General features: G+C 45.2%; 1 protein-coding gene across 4 annotated transcripts in view; it reads left to right on the forward strand.

Moving 5' to 3' along the window:
* ARHGEF11 (Rho guanine nucleotide exchange factor 11) overlaps window positions 1-17022 on the forward strand; it is an 80047-nt gene that overhangs the window by 23288 nt on the left and 39737 nt on the right. For 2 of the 4 annotated variants that reach the window (XM_045583258.1, XM_045583259.1), the window contains exons 2-9: window positions 6993-7025; window positions 8176-8190; window positions 8515-8600; window positions 9525-9623; window positions 13336-13385; window positions 14068-14125; window positions 14969-15147; window positions 15883-15954. In XM_045583258.1, coding sequence (XP_045439214.1) covers window positions 6993-7025; window positions 8176-8190; window positions 8515-8600; window positions 9525-9623; window positions 13336-13385; window positions 14068-14125; window positions 14969-15147; window positions 15883-15954 — 592 coding nt within the window. The remainder of the gene's footprint in view (window positions 1-6992; window positions 7026-8175; window positions 8191-8514; window positions 8601-9524; window positions 9624-13335; window positions 13386-14067; window positions 14126-14968; window positions 15148-15882; window positions 15955-17022) is intronic. The other 2 variants (XM_045583260.1, XM_045583261.1) reach the window with 2 other exon arrangements.

The following is a 17022-nucleotide window of genomic DNA, read 5'->3' on the forward strand; positions in this document are numbered from 1 at the left end:
AAAGGGCTTACAGAGAAGAGCAGCCATTCTACTATCTGCTCAGGTTACTACCGCGAGGTATTGGCTTTATGGTTTAACCTCAGCAGTTTTAAAACTAACTTTCCTCTGCCACCAAGTAATTTCCTGTCCATTTTGGTATGAAGTTGAGGGAGGCAACTAATTTAAAATCTACCTTAAATTAGAAGGGTGAATCTTCTGAGCCAAATGAAGACATCTTAGATTGGCCATTAACTGTGTTAATTATTTTATAGATTATTCTTTTTTTATATATATATATATATTATTGATTTTTGTACAGAGTGGAAGGGAGAGAGAGAGAGAGTTCGAAACATCAATGAGAGAGAGTCATCGATCAGCTGCCTCTTGCACACCCCCTATTGGGGATATGCCCGCAACCAAGGTACGTGCCCTTGACTGGAATCGAACCTGTGGCCCTTCAGTCCCCAAGCCGACGCTCTATCCATTGAGCCAAACCGGTCCCGGCTAGATTATTCTTTATTTGTGCAATAATAATAAAAAATGGACTCAAATAACAATTCTGTTTATGCAAAGTATAAAGCAAGGTATGCCTTGCTGGGATACAGAGATGAATCTAGCATGCATCAGCTCTTCAGGAGCTCACTAGTCCAGCAAGCAAGGGAGAAAAGTCAGCACCCGTGTGGGAAGTGCTTTGGCAGAAATATGTTCCAGGTGCTATGGGAAACAGAGAGGTTACTGGAGGAGCCGCTCAGGACAGGCTTCTCGTTTCCTCTCACTGGTCTGAGGGCTGGAGTCCTTGCCATGGGAAAGAAGGAGAACTGGTATAGCTGTGATCAAAGGAAGGAAGCCAGGCCAGCACTGTCCAATAGAGACAGAATGCAAGTGACATTGAACATTTTCTAGGAGCCACATTAAAAATAAAGAGAAGCAGCCCTGGCCAGGTAGGTCAGTGGTTGGAGCGTTGTCCCATACACCTAGGTTTCGGGTTTGACCCCTGGTAGGGGTGCATACAGGAGGCAACCAATGGTTGTTTCTCAGTGGCAACCCCCACACTGAGATATTTCTCTGGAACTTCAGCTGCTGTCTTTGGGAGCCCGGCCAGCTCTTTTGAGCCTCCTCCCGTCCTACCGGTCTCTGTGCGGTCTCCACTTTCCATCCTTGGTTATCAGGGTTCTCTCCAGCTAGTCTTCAGTTTATTATCAACACACATTATCTGTTTAGTGGATGTTTCACTGCTGAGTGTACAGAATTGAATACTAGAAATCTGGGAAATTGGAGGCTTTAGGAGCTTATTAACCTGTTCTTACAGCCAGGTTAAGATGTTGCTCCCTGCTGTAAGTCTACAGAACAGGCTTAACCCCTTCCCACTCTAGTTAGTCTTTGCTAAAACTATGAAATTGTGAATTTAATCCTAACTTACATGCATTATGGAGGTCACTCAAAACTCTCTCTTGATGATAAGTGTGTTTATGATATTTGATGTCTACAAAGTTTATCTGCATAAGTTATCTGATTTTATCTTTCAACACTTATGTATTGAATATCTACTGTGTACTAGGTTCTGGAGCTGTTGCATGCTCTAGAGCACATGTGTCAAACACAAAGCCCGCGGGCCAAATTCGTCCCGCCAGGCCTTGCAATGTGGCCCGCACCGCGCTGTCATCACTGCACTCCGCTGCGTTTCCATCACAATGACAGTTTATGACTGTTCAGTAAACCATTCAGCTCGCGATTTAGGCTGGATTTTAGATTTTGGCCCCTTCTCTGATTGAGTTCGACACCCCTACAGAGTCTAGAGAACAAGAGACAATGAAGCTTGTCATTAAACAGGGAAAGCAGACATTAAACAAACAAAACAAAACAAAAAGCACCCCAGTAATTAGTTGCTATTGAATTAGGCACTGCAAAGGGAAATTAAATTAGAAGGGAGATCCAGCCTAGGGGGTGTCAAGAGTGTTTAGCACGGGGCCTTCACATTCTCTATGCTCTGTAGTAAAGAATGAGTATGAGTTGCTTTGGCCAAGGAAGGAGAGAAGGCCTCTAGGGTTGATATATGGTGAGCAAGGAGGGGAATGGCAAGAGATAATGAGACTAAAGAGTAAGCATAAGGATGTCACAGAGGACCTGTTAGGCCATGTTAAGGATTTGGAACTTTATACAAGGCCAGTGGGAAACCACCAAAGGGTGATGTATGTTCTGGTTTATTTTTTCTTAAAAAGATCGCTCTGACTTTGTGTAGAGAATGAATGGGTTCTGGAAAAGTGGAAGCTGGAGTAGATGTGACACTAGTTGTTGTAGGTAAGAGATAATGGTGTCTTACACTAGCCTGTGATGGGGAAGGCAGATGTAGGTAAATTCCAGAAATATTAACGAGTGTTATCAGCAGGTCTTGGCCGTTGATTAGATCAGAGGAGGGGGATGTCAGCGATAACTCAGATTTCTGGCATGAGCATTGCGTTGTTTCCTGAGAAGGAAATGTTTGCATGGGAGAACAGGTTTGGGATGGGGAAATAGATTTTCAGTTTGAACATTTTCGCTTTGAGGTATTGGTGAAGCTGATTTGGTCCTCCCAACCCCCTTTTTGAGAAAAATGGGATTATACACATTTGTCATTGAGAAATTTAGGCTTGGAGAGGTTGGACAGCTTGCCTGAGATGACATATCCAGGAAGAGGCTGAACTGAGCTTGAGCCTGTACAGCAGTTCCTTGAATAAAGTTATTTAATTGGTTTGGTTACCATGTTGATAAGATGCTATAAGCTCTTAGCTCTTATTTAGATCAGTCTGTGGTAAATTGGTTTAGTTATACATCATTTCACTGTAGTCCCAAGAAACTATCAATAAGTAAGTCCTTTATGTGAGGACTTACTGTGTTTTATTCCTAAAGTCCTGCTTGCCAAACCACACCACACAGGCTAAATATTAAATGTTAACTCAGGCTACCCACCCCTCTTAACATACCAATTCCCTCTTCGTCCTGCACACACACCTGGCTGCCGAGTTGTCTGCTCTGACAGTCAGACAGCCCTGAACACTTTATTTCTCGAAGAGGCCTCCATGGCGTAGGAGCAGAGCATTCCTGGCTCTGCCCTCCCTAGATCATCCCCGCTTTCTACTTATTGCTCACTCGTTCTCGTCCCACCCCGAACACATGTTGAGCATAGGTCACCCCCATGGAGTAAGCATTTGCATGGGACTGTACTCTGCTGACCGATGGTGATTGGTGCCAGTTCGATGTCAACATGAATTCTCACTGTCAGGTACAGTGAAGAAGGAAACTTCATTCAGTGCAGACAGTTCAGCTGTGATACAGCACAGCTGTGGGACAGCTCAGTAATGTCACAGATCGGTTATGAAACACTGTGAAATGGCCCCGGGGCGAGGTGGCCCTGCCCTGCTCCAGTCTGCCCCACCTCCCGGCTGGTGTGTAGACCCCTGCTCTGCTCTGCGCTGGAAGCACCGGCTTTGGTGGGAGGGGAAAGAGTGCTTTCTCAAGCCGGAGGGGAGCTGACACACAGAGACGTCCCTGCCGCCGGGCCCTGGCTGGTCAGTCCTCATGCAGGTGAGCTTTCCGAATCTTCACAGTTCTATTGGTCTGAAAAGCTCTGTCGTAATTGGTCAGAATGGAGTAGTTCTGATTGTTCAGTGAAAATTCTGATGGGGCTCTGATTTGTCAGGAAAAGTCTGTGTTTTGGTTGAAATACAATTCCAGGAACTGCTTTATAGGGGTTGACTCCAAATCACCTGCAGGTAGACTGGCAGTTGAGGGCAGGCTTTTCCTTGAAATGTGGCCTGTGTGAGAGGCCCCTGTTTAGAAATGGCTGCTGGGCTCTGTTTTTGTTGTTGTTTTTTTGTTGTTGTTTTAAATTTGAGCCCAGTTAGCCACTAGGTGTCCTTAGTAGGTCTCTCCTTTCACAGGCCCACAATACTTTCAGAGAATTTAACAAACATTGCCTCTTTGGTCCTCACATCAGCTCTGAAAGAAAGGACATATATGTTCCTTCAGCAAACATTTTTGGAGCAGGCACTTACCACGCACCAGTCACTATGCTGGAACTTGACTGGTGATACAAGGATGAATAAGATTCTGTCCTCATTCACAAGGAGTTTTAAGTCTCATAGGGAAAACTGATGATAGACTCAGAAGTGAAGGGACTTATTTCGAGAGTTCCCTAAAGTTGTGGCCCTCTGAACAAGGAATCACTTGGGCTGCTCGTTAAAATAAGAAGAGATTCCACACCACAAACCTGCTGAGGTGGATCCCCGGATTGGAGCCTCCAGTGACTCATGCACTGCTCTTCAGCTAGCATCGTCCAGTGGAGATACGAGCTTTTCTGGCCACATTGCCAGAGGCTTTTCCCCTCCATTTGTCTTCTCTTGTTTTACAGATGAGAGAGCTGATGCAAGTGGAAGTCAAGGGCCCCCAGTGAATTAGAGACAGAACTGGAATTAGCGCCTGAATTTCCCGGATTCCTAAATCTAACCTGTTTCTATAACTCCATCTAGAGTGTTAAGTTTTCACTCTGGATCTTATTGAAACTGTTTTCTGAGTCCTTTCATTTCTAACTAGAGGCCTGGTGCATGGATTCGTGCACTGGTGGGGGTCCTTGGCCTGGCCTGTGCCCTCTTGCAATCCAGGACTCCTTGGGGGATGTTGGAGATCGGGTGTCAGTCGATCCCTGCAGGCCCAATCCAGAGAGGAGGGAGCCCGGTGCTGTGCATGGAGCATCTGTCCCCTGGTCAGTGTGGGTCATAGTGACAGGGTGAATGGTTGTTCGGTTGCTTAGGCTTTTATATAGAGAGATTGTACTCAGTAGTATAAGCTCTCAGGGAGCATTTGTGTCATGATCTATTAGGAGGGATTGTCTGCAAACAGGCCTCTTTCCTGTAGGGATATACAGGCCCAGGAGGCTGTTTGCGAGCCTCAGAGCACAGGGAAAGTTCTACCCAGGGGCAAAATCTTTGGAGAGTTAGGGTGCCAGGAGGCTGCCTAAAGCTCCACCCTGGTAGATAAGGGAAACCAGAGCAGTAAGGCTGGGTCATGGTTCAGTGAGTGTGGATTTTATCTGGATCTAAGGTCTTGGCAGGGTGGCTCCTTCCTGGTTAACTGCTGCTCCTGGCTTTGGGGAGGGACTCGGGAATATTACTCTGCTCCTAGGCCAGTCTTTGTATAGTATGCTTTTTGTCTCTATCATCTGTGTTCTGTATCTCTATATACACATATGCTGCATGTATTCTATATATCATGTATGTCACGTATGTGTGTGCACATGTGAGGTGCACAAATTATGTGTATGTATGATGTGCATGTATGTAAGTATGTTAAAAAGAAAATAGGAGAGAAGTTCTAATAAAGACCAGTTAGATCTACACATGGACACAGATCATATAACTTTTTGTTAAGGAGCACAGACCTTGAAGTCAGACCAACTTTTTGCACTTTTTTTTTTTTTTTTAGAGAACATTTATTATGTAATCACAGAGGTAGATAAAGTAACTCCCAGAAGAAATGGGCTTAGGAAACAAGTTATAGAAATAAAGGAGGGTCCTTGGAGCTCAGTAGTGAGGAAGCTAATTGTAATATATGGGGGTGGGGGGAGAAGGGAAAGGAAAGGCATAGGTGTGCTCCTGGGAGGAGAGCACCCTTCATGTACACCTTAACCCTACTTTCTAACCTGTCTCTTCCCCTATCTGGAAAAGGATGTACTACCTACCTCACCAGGCTCTTATGATGGTTAAATGAGGTAATGTATGTCGACTGTTTAGCACAGGGCCTGGAAGGTAACAAGAGCTTAATCATTGTTATCACAGAACAGGATATTCTAGACCTTTTCCTCATTTACACATTTGTGGTGGGACAGCGGTAAGGACAGAGAGCCCAGGAACCTCTGTTGAGGGGGTTGATACCACCCAGCTCCACCAGCTGGCACTACGTGAAATTACAAGCCCTGGTGCCAGAGCATGTGTGGCGATGGCAGTTTTATCCTTGTTGTGCAGCACAGTAGTCACTAGCCATCGGTAGCTACTAAGCAGTTGACCTGTGGCTAATACAACTGAGAAACTGACATTTAAATTTAATAGCTACCTGTGCCTAGTGGCTATTGTGTTAGATAGCATAAGTCTAGATTCTAGAACTTTCCCCCCATTTTTATTGAGATATAATTTACATACAGCATTGCACAAGTTTAAGATGTACAGCATGACTTATGTATATTGTGAAATGATTATCACATTAAGTTTCGTTATTATCCATATATTCTAGAACACTTATTAAATGATGAACTAAGCTGACTATTTACCTGGAATGAAGAGGAGGGAAGTGTGATCAGGAGTGATGGACAGGGTAATTTGAAAAAGAAAAAAAAAAGCCAGAAGCTGTAGCTTCGGAAAGTTTACCTTCTTGATCTGGCTTACAGATATGGTAATGAGGAGTAGAGTAGGAAGGACATCTGGGAGAAGGAACACTGGGCAAAGACAAGAGCCAGAAGCCATAGCGAGTGAAAGGAGAACAGTGAAAGGCAGGACCAGGAATAGGACGGGGCCTGACACGGGGGACCTGTTCATGGATCCAGAACTTCATCTGTACAAGCCTACAAACAAGCAGTTCCATTGGGTATTCGTGCTGCAGGAAGCACAGGGCTGGGAGCTATGGCAGACATGGGAGGCTGACCGGCATCAGACAGCCTCTTCGATGCCATGGTCTAATGGCCTAGCTTGAAGACAGATGGCCTTTCTCTGGAGTGTAATAGGGAAGCTCTAAAAGGTTTTAAGCAGCAAAATGATGGGGTAGATTTGCATTTTAGTAAGCTCACTCTACTCCATTGTGGTCAATCTCCATACCTGGGTCCATGAAAGCTTGATTGTGGTTTTTCTTTGGAACTAACCATTTCCAGTGTCTTGTCTAGTTTATGTCTTGTCTTGTTTTTTTTCTTTCTTTTTCTCCTTTCCTGTGTTGCTCTCTCCTGGGCCCCACGCTCTCCTCTTCCTTGATGTCCTTCTCTCTCTGATCCAAAGATCAGCCAGTAAAAAGCAGTCTCAGCTGTCCAGGTAAGAGGGGTGCCATGGTGAGGGAGGGAGACACACCCCCCCCCTTCTAAATTTCAGTTATTTATTTGAATTATATTTGTTATTTGGATAGCCAGCACCTTCACATGGTTCAGGACTTAAAAGTTACAAATGAAAACTCCATCCCTGTGCCCCCGGCACTCAGCTTTCCTTCCTCGGAGGCAGCCAGTGTACAGAGGGCTTGCTTTGTGCCCTTTCAGAAATATTTTAGGTATTTGATGCATGTATAAGCAGATACTTCAACATATAGAAAGTAATTTCCTTTTTTTCTCCTTTAGCCACTTTTTTTTTCTTTCTGTCCATGTAATTCTGCATCCTGCTTTTTTCACTCACCAGCGTGTCTTAGAGACCATTCCTTATGGTATATAATGAGCTCTCATTCTTTTGTAGGCTGACTACTGTGTCCTCACATGGACGTTCTGCAGTTTATTTAACCAGTCACCCATTGTGAACAGTCAGAGTCTTCCCAGGGTTTTGCTTTCACTTTGCTGTCGATTAAATAGGAGCTCCCCTGCAGAGGGGCAGCAGCTGTTGGTTAGGAACCGGCCGTTTGGACACTTCTCTAGAAAGGAGACGCATAGCACTGATTTGAGCTTCTCATGTTCCTGCAGGGATCCTATTAAAGAGGAGATCGAGCAATAAATCTTCTAGCTTGATGATCTGATTGGTACGTTGAGATTTTAGGATCTTAATCGTATCTAAGCAAGCTGCCTCAGTCTGGTGGTGGGAATGGGGCTGAATGTGGGGTTAGAATTCTACCACCAAATAGATAAGATTCCTGTTCTCCGGTGGTACCCACAAGAGGAATGGAATTTTCAAAGGTTTGAGTCATTTCTGTACCCTCCTTTCTAGAAAAATGTACAAGTTGCTGGTTACCCAACAGGTGAGAACCAAATACCCAGTTACCCTCCCAGGGACACTGGAGAGAGGAAGAAATGAAACTAGCGTGGGGAGGAGCCTCTCTGTCGCCACCGCTGCAGTCCTCTGCTGTGCTTGTGCAGCTGCTGTGTGTGTGACTCCCCATGTCCTTGCCCTCGTCTCCCCTTCCTTTACCTAAAACTAACTAGCTGTTCATTTTTTCCTGCCTTTTTCTTGCATTCATTTTCTCTGGCGCTCTGTTCTGTTCCATCAGCCCCATTGCAGCCTGGTAAGACCCAACAAGTGTGTGTATTTGTGCACATCTCGTTCTTGCTGTTGTCTCTCTGTCTCCGGACTCCAGGAAGGGCTGTTTCCCTTCTCACCTTGCTGAGTATTAAAGAGTCATGTTAGCCATGCAGCCTGGGATGTCAAATAGGTGGTATTGCTAGTGGTGTGGACATGGCTAATCTCCTACCAGGTGGAGTGGGTTTCGGGTAGAGGGTTGGTGTCTTAGTGCCCAAAACGTGGGGCAGCTTTTTACAGGGTTTTTCCCCCGACTACTGTGGTCCCTCCCTGCCCCCCTCACTGATGTGCTTTTATTATCCTTCTCCAGGTTAAGCAGCCTGTCTTTGGGAGATTCGGCACCTGAACGCAAGTCCCCTTCCCACCACGGCCAGCCCGACTCCTCTGAGGCAACAGGTAACCTCCCTCGTGGGGCATTAACACATTGACACAGGTGTGTGCTCATACAGGATAATCCGTTTACCCCGCTCCGATACCCCGTGTAAAACTACTTAGCCTTCATATGCGCTCATACTGTGTACCAGGCATCATTACATGGTGCATATAAATTTAGTCCTTATATCAACTGTAGAAAGTAGATTTTACTCTCCCTGTTTTATAGATGAGGAAGCTGAGGTTCAGAGGGGTTAAGAAACTTGCCCAAGTGCACAAGCTTGTAAGGGACAGAATCAGGACCTGAAACCATGCTTTATCCATTGCAAGAAGCAGTGAAACCTACCTGCACACATGCACGAAGCCTAATACACACCCACAGGATGAAGATAGGTGGGAGTTATAGCCTTTCTTATTTTCTATGTTTGTGTATGGATGTCCACGTGAAAAAAGGTTTTCTCTTGACATTTATTCTTCCCTGGACTTGGCGAGGGGCCAGCCCTGGTCACCCTGCATGAGTTGTCCAGCTCTGCAGTCAGCAGGCACCGGTGAGCCACCTGCTGCGTTCGCTGGCTGTAATTCAACAGAAAACCTGCAGTCTCACTGGGCTTCGGTCCCGGGATTGCTTCTCTGTAACGTTAGTCTTCAGCCTGGCGTCGGCCCTGCCCTCTTTTCAACCAGTCTCACCCAAACAGAGAGAGGCAGGTTTGTACCAGAGAGACAGGTATCTCAGAGAAGGCCATTTCTTGTACGGAGTACAGAATTGATCACTGAGGGAGGCATGCCGTTGCCATGGCATTTGGACCGGCTAAGTCTGGGAATCTGGTTAGTCTGGAAAGCCTTTCAGGAGGAAGAAAATCCGGGCTCTCCCGGGATGGTCTAGGCTTGTATGCACTGATCTTCCCAGACAGTGCTACCTAATCCCTTCTTTCTCCTTACCACTCCCAGGTCTTGTTCAGCGCTGTGTCATCATCCAGAAGGACCAGCATGGCTTCGGCTTCACCGTCAGTGGGGACCGCATCGTTCTGGTACAGTCTGTGCGGCCTGGTGAGTATTGCATCCCTCCTGCCGTGGGCAGTTCTCACACAGCCGCCCTGTGTGTGACAATGCTGCATAAGGTGGAGAACTTTTCGTGTCATTTCTCTGAGGGCCTGGGACATCCTTGGGGGCGCATTTGAATTAATCTAGAACTGGTTCCCCGGGAGCATTTGCAAAGGTCTCCACAATGTTAAGCCACAAGGCAGAGTTTCTGGGGTGACACTCTGTGCTCACTTCCCCTCTTGGGAAGTGTAAAAAATAGCATCAGTTAGCTGCCTAGCTGCCCTCCAAGGGAGCTCTTCACACTGTGTCAGAATCAAAGACCTGCCTTCCTTCCCGCCTTCACATCACCTACTCAGTGCTCAGGCCATCACCTCTGCAGCTGTTAAAATGGGATAGACACACTGGCCCAAACGTATTTGCAAATACAATGAACATTAAATAATAAATTGCCAAAATGTGTATGATGGCTATTGGACAGCACAGGAGAGGAAATGGTGTTTGGAAATTTGTGGTTGGAGGTATATTTTTCTTTTAATCAGTTCCAGAAAAAGAAATAGGATTTTGCCCTTGGCTGGTGTGGTTCAGTGGTTAGAATGTTGGCCCACACACAGGCACAGAAGGTTTGATCCTTGGTCCCTGTCAGTGGCATGCGGGAGGCAATCAATCGATGTGTCTGTTGATACACATTGATGTTTCTTTTTTTCTCTGTCTCTCCTCCCTACTCCCTTCTACCCTCTCTAAAAATCAATGGAAAAAATATCCTTGGGTGAGGATTAACAAAAACAAATAAATGAAATAGGATTTCAGGAGTAGTTTGAAAGATGGAAGTGAAAACCACACTGGCAGGTAGGAATGGGGGAGTGAAGAGTGGGAGGACATGGTAAAGCAAGTCAATCAAGTAACCAGTTAGGTATGAAAGAACTTCAAAAATTTCAAAGCCTGTTTATATGTCAGGTGAGAGAATCATTGTTATTAGAGACCCAGGCCGAAGAAAACAGGAAATGAGCACAGGGGAGAGTGTAAAGCAAGTGTCCCAAAGAGGGGCGGACAGCAGTGTAGCAAGTGGTTTTGAGCCCAGGGACATTGTTTAAAGAAGATACGAGGAAAGGGGTAGGGAGCAGCCTAGCATGTCACCCTAAGTACAGTGCTAAGTGGGAAGGCAAATACACTCTAAGTAAGTTTGGAAAGATTTGGGATTTGTTTATGGGAAAGACAAAAAGAGGACGTCAAACTGAGGTAAATGAATCATGCAATAATATAAACAATTATTGCGACTTATCAGTGGGAAGTTTGTTTTTCATATCCATGGCTAGAGCTCTGAAAAGATACTTTTTTCTTTGCTTCCCTTGTTCTCTCAAGGTTCCTGGACTGGGTGAACAGCTGGTGGGACTGCCAGTAACTTGTACTTTGCCTTTGTGGTCTCTTTGCTACAGAAAGTTTGGAGATCTCCTCCAGCGAAGTAGGAATTCAGCACTCCTTCAGTTTTTCTTCCTCTTAGGCCTGAGTAGAGTCAGACCCAGAGAGGAAAGATCAAAAGGATGGGTTGTAGCAGAATAGGAGTTTTGGAAAATATGTGCATGTATGTAATTTTGGGGATGAGAAAGAAAGAGACTTAATTTGGATTGGCATTGAAATCACAAGAGTAACCCAGCATTGTTTTTTCAGATATTAGGTTCCTCTGGTTCACTCTTTCTCAGAGTGTAATCTTTGTTCTGCCTGTATCAGAATCTAGAAAGGTTGAAGTCTGCAGTCCTGGGCCCAGCCTCAGAAGTACTCAATCACTTTCTGGCAAGGGGGCCAAGGAATAGGCTTTGTAATAAATCCCCCCGGTGATTCTTGTGCTTAACTCTGAGAACTTCTGCTCTAAATAGTGACCCGATGCACATTGAAAGGAAGGTAATTAGAAGGTGGCCAGTGGGGCAGGACTGACACGCCCCAGTGTCTACAGAGTGAGTTGGGTCCCTCTGCCAGGTGGGGTCCCTTGGCCTGGCCTGTGGGGATCGTGCCAAAACCAGCTCTCCGACATTCCCCGAGGGGTCCCGGAGTGGAGAGGGCACTCTACAAAGTTGCTGTCATGCAGGGTGTGGAACGCAAACACAAGTGTGCAGTCAACCAGATTTGGGGCCAATAATGCCCCAGCAACAACGTAACCGACAGCTGAAGGTGGAATCGTATGGCCCCATGAATCGGGCTCCTTCCTCTCTGGCTTCGGGGTGTGTCACCCAAGAACTGCCACTGCCAAGACCCTGCAGCTCGGCAGTTCCTGCCTTGAGTGTCTGCCCCCTGGTGGTCACTGAATGTCATAGTGACCGGTTGGAAGGTCGAACACTTAGCATATTAGCCTTTTATACTAGTATATATAGATTCCTTAACTCTGAAGGGTTCTTTTTTAATCACTAAGTTATTAGAAGTGACTTGCATTTCATACGTTCTGGCAAAATGGCTTTCTTTTACCTAGCTCAGACACCAGACTTCGGAGGGCCAGGCCACAACGGGTGGAAGGGCCGGGCTCTGGGGAGAGTGTGTGTGCTTTATTTAAATGTTCTTGGATGCATCCCAAGATCAAATAAGAGTTACTAAGAAGTGGGGAAAATGAGTTTACTATAATAATTATAATTTCTAATGTAATAATTCCTAAGAGAAATACAGAGAAAAGGATTAAAACGAGTTTTTAAACAGTGGCTCATAAGTTCTGAGAAATTTGTAAAAATACTTTGGGAGTTCATCAAAGACGATAATGATAACTGTTTTATTTTCTGTTATAAGAACTGTTTAAAACTATTTCTATTGTCTTCCTTTTAAAAAAAATAATTTTATTGATTTTTAAAGAGAGAGGAAAGAAGAGGGAGAGAAAGATAGAAATATCAATGAGAAACATCTATTGGCTGCCTCCCGCACACCCCTTTCTGGGGGCCAAACCCGCCACCCAGGCATGTGCCTGACCAAGAATTGAGCCAGTGGCCTCGGTGCATGGGTCCACATTCAACCAAGGCAATAGTTTCTTCCTTTCAAATGGACCAGATGAAGATTGTGATTGAAAGCCTAGAGCTCAGAATGTGCTCTCAAATTATTCAGCTGAAGACTGCAGTGGTTTTGACCACTATGTGGGTTTAAATGACCTAGAGTTTATATCCAGGCAGCACAGGAACACTAACACAGGCAAATTAATGAGAAGCATAAAAATCAGATTTTTTTGTAACTCAGCCCCCAAATGATCATTAAATCTGTAAGTTGCATTTATCTGACCAAAACAAAACTCTCACAAAGCACATCTAGATGTTTCTAGTCTTAATGAGAGATTTCAGTGTTGACTACATGCTCAGCTGGTTGAGCTTCATCCTGTGCACTAAAGGTTATTGGTTTTTTTATTCCGGTCAGGGCACATACCTGGGTTGTGGGTTTGTTCCTCCAGTTGGAATGATAGGCAACCAATCAGTGTTCCTCTGTCACATCAGTGTCTCTCTCTCTCCCTTCCTCTTTCTAAGCATGTCCTCCGGTGAGAATTTTTAAAAGAGAGAGAGAGATGTGACCTGGTATAGTCCACTCTAGTTTAAAAGTGGTTTTGTCCCTGGAGCAAAGAAGGATGTACACATTTGAGGTATTTAACACAGAAATGTGAGAAGGAGGTTTGGAGGGAGTGATCTAACAGGGACCTTGGTGTACACTCAGTGACATCTGCAGGATGTTGGGCTCTGCTGACCAGGCCTCCTTCTTACAGGAGGTGCAGCCATGAAAGCCGGTGTGAAGGAGGGGGACCGCATCATCAAAGTGAGTGACCGTTCCTTTGCGCATTTCCATTTCAATAGCAGCTGGTAGGTAGCCACGGAGTCAGGGAGTGGTACCATGAGAGTGAGCACAGTAGCATATGGTGACAGAAGGTGAGGGCTAATATATTCTAGCCCTTCTTGACTTTAAAGCAGCCATGCTTCTAGGATAGGTTTTATTATTTCCATTTCACAAATGACAAAAGCAAGATTGAGAGAGAGATGTTGAGACCAGTGAAGGGTCCAGTGCCTTCAGATTCTTGGCTTGCTGTTCACGTCCTTTATACAATGCTCACTTGGGTCCTTGCCGGTTCTAAACTACCGTCATTTTCCCTGTGCATGCAACGCTTTCTTCTGGAATAGAGTCCTAGAGCCGTTAAGTCAGTTGTCACGTGTACAAGGCTAATGGTTGAAAAAACATGTACTAAAACTTTTAAATGAATGAATGAGCAAACAAATGAAGCTGCAGGCCTTATCCTTGCAAACTTACAGACTAGCTGGAAAGACAAAACACATGGCAGATGTGAACAGGAATAAATTCATAATGTGAATTTTGAGTAAATAAGTGACCAGAGGTGGTTGAAGAACCCTGGAAAACAGCTCCCTAAAGGAGTGGCGTTTTGAACTTGTACAGGGATCACCTAGTATCCGTCTCCGTTACTCAGTATCATTTGTTCCCCCAACAGGTGAACGGCACCATGGTGGCCAACAGCTCACACCTGGAGGTGGTGAAGCTTATAAAATGTGAGTTGGAGAGAATTGATGACTAAAGAATTGAGGGGAGCAGCTGAGCTAGTAGGGAACGGGGGGGGGGGGGGGGGGGGGGGGGGCAGGTCCTGTTGACCCTGAGGCTTCCTTTGTGGATGTGGGCAGCAGCTGAGGCCACATCTTTCATTTTGATGTGGAATGGCCCACTTAGACTGCCACCGTTTTTCTATTATCATGTCAGGTGGAGACACTGCTAGTCTCTCATTAACATCTTCATCTGCATTTTTACACCCATCTCTGTACTCACATTTAGACCATGTTTTACTCAGAGCAGGTCTCGCTCAAATACCATTGGCTTTCACTCACAGACATTCTTCCTCATTTGTTTATTTTGGTGAGGAAAGCAAAAATACATTTGCAGCTAGGAAGATACAACAATCGAGTCTTCCCAGGTAATCAAACAGAAGCAACAAATCATAAGGAAACAGTTAAAGGGTGTGGGAAGTTTGAGGAGGGTAGAAGGCTAGAATTTGAGTGCCTTCCATGTAGCAAGCGGGCAATATACTAGGGGCTTTATATTGTCCACTTAATTTGGTGAGACAAAGGAAGAAACGAGACTGATCAGGCAGATCAGGTATATGTGGGTGGAATTTTGGTTGAGGTCTCTGCATGAAGAAAGGGAAAGAAAGGGTACTTGTGTTGATGCAGAGTAGATAAGCAGGAATTAGAGGGGGCGGGGGCATGGTAAGTGAGAACTTTTCCTACAGAATTATAAGCGTAAAGAGAAGAGAAAGGGAAAGAAGCCCTTCCTTGTAGTTTGAATGTCTGCTGTCCAGAACAGGACCATGTGAGCAAGCCTTCTTGTATCTGTCCCTCCAGCGGGTGCCTATGTTGCACTAACCCTCCTGGGTTCTTCACCCTCAACTGTCGGCGTCTCTGGGCTCCAGCAGGATCCAGACCCAGCAGGAGCTCCCCAGGTCCCCCCTGTGATCCCTCCACCACCACCTCCTCCACCTCTGCCACCTCCACAGCGCATCACAGCACCCAAACCTCTGCAGGTATGGTCCTCCTGCTCCTCTCTTCTCCTCACTCTGTTGTCCCTCTAAATAGCTCTCGTCGGGGGAAAGCAAGTTAAATTGAATGATATGCTGATAAACAGAGACAAACCAAAGAGATGTTCTTCCATGTAAATGCATGTGTAGTTGTATCAGACAGCAACATACTGTGCCTTTCCAAAATGTGTGGACTACTCAGGAGGCCCTTTGAGAGTGCTCCTTCCACCTCTGCAGCACAGACAGAGGCACCTGTTAAACACTGCCAGTCATTGTCGGGAGGGCGTGGAACAGGAGCAGAAGGAAGGCTTCCTGAAGAACAGGCTGCTTGGAGGAATGAAATATGGAGCCCAGTCTGTAGGGGGAGAGAGTCAGGAAAGGAAACACACACATAGGAAGAGAACCCGAGGACCAGGGGAAGCTGTGTGAGGTGTTAAAAGAGATCAAGATGCAGACAGAATGGGGAATGGGATTTCCCGGTTGGAAAGAAGGCTGAGCCAGCAAGGCCTGGGAGACTTTAGAGAGCAGTTTGATACCAGAGGTGATTACAGCAAGGTCTCTAGGAAGTTCAGATAAAATCAAAATAAGATGACATGTTTACTGAATTCTAGCAAGGTTCCGAGTGTTAGACTTTTATGACACAAGCTCAATTCTCATCGCTTTCCTTGCCCACGAATCAGCTGGTAGAAGAGAATCAAACTGATACCCTGTTCTCACTACTGTCATGTTTTTCATTCTTAGGATCTTGAATTTCAAAAACATGCCACCCAGATCCTTAGGAATATGCTGAGGCAGGAGGAAAAGGAGTTACAGGTAAGGTCTTTGCTGAGGGTAGACTGGCCATTGCCTTAATGAAATAAGAAATTGTTAAAGCAGAATGTGACCAATAGAGTGAATAGGGTAATAGCTCATAGATAATATATAGAATAGTGAATACGTAGACAAAACACAAACAAGTGAGGAGACAAGTGGACTAGATTAAAATGAGGGAACATTAGAATTGAGGAAAACGGAGTCAGTTGGAATTGATCTTGATGGTTTCCAGGGAAAGGAAGGGTCAGGGAGAAGGAAGGTGAGTGCATAGGGGAATGCCCAGCCAGGCTGACAGAGAAGGGGGCAGTGTTGGTGAATGGGATGCAGAGAGACTTTCAGGCCTGGAAGTGACGTGCAGAGAGAGCAGTAAGATTCCTTTACCTGGAGTGGAATCACCAGGTTCCTGTAGTAGCTGTGGCTTGCAACAAGCCCCTCATTTTAATTCAGCAAATTTCGGTAAGTGCCCACTGTATGTAAAGTATTGTTTTAGTCCCTATGGTATACAGAGATGAAAAAGTCTTGCCCTTAACATGGAAGAACCCTGAAAACATTTTACTAAGTGAAAGAAGCAACTGTGGGAATATGCTCAAAACCACTGTATTGTACATTTTAAAGTGGTGATGTTTATGTTAGTGAAATTTTTAAAAGCTGTGGGAGCCCAAAAGAAGGAATAATTAATTACACAATGATGAGAAAAAGTCCTCATGAGATGATGCTTGAGTTGGAATCATTTTGTTTCCCTCTGGAAAGTACTTTGGACCTTGATGGGCTTAGAGCTTATTCTGGTGACAGTAGGAATTGATCAAAGGATCTTTGGGTAGGAGAGTGAACATACCTTCAAATCCGTGTTCTTAGTGTGTTAAGTGGATTATGCATAAGGAATCATCGAGGAGGCTATTGAAATAGGTAAAAATGATGACAGGTTTAACAAGAACAGAAATAAGAACAGAAAGTTGGGGCTGGCAATGGGAGACATAACAGAAGTCATATCAGTAGAACTTATTGTTGGAAGGAGGGGTAAAGGAGAAGAGAGAATAAAAGCTTGGAATTTGGGTGCCTGGGTAGATG

This window comes from Pipistrellus kuhlii, unplaced genomic scaffold, assembly GCF_014108245.1.
Source record: "Pipistrellus kuhlii isolate mPipKuh1 unplaced genomic scaffold, mPipKuh1.p scaffold_m20_p_18, whole genome shotgun sequence".
Lineage (NCBI taxonomy): Eukaryota > Metazoa > Chordata > Mammalia > Chiroptera > Vespertilionidae > Pipistrellus > Pipistrellus kuhlii.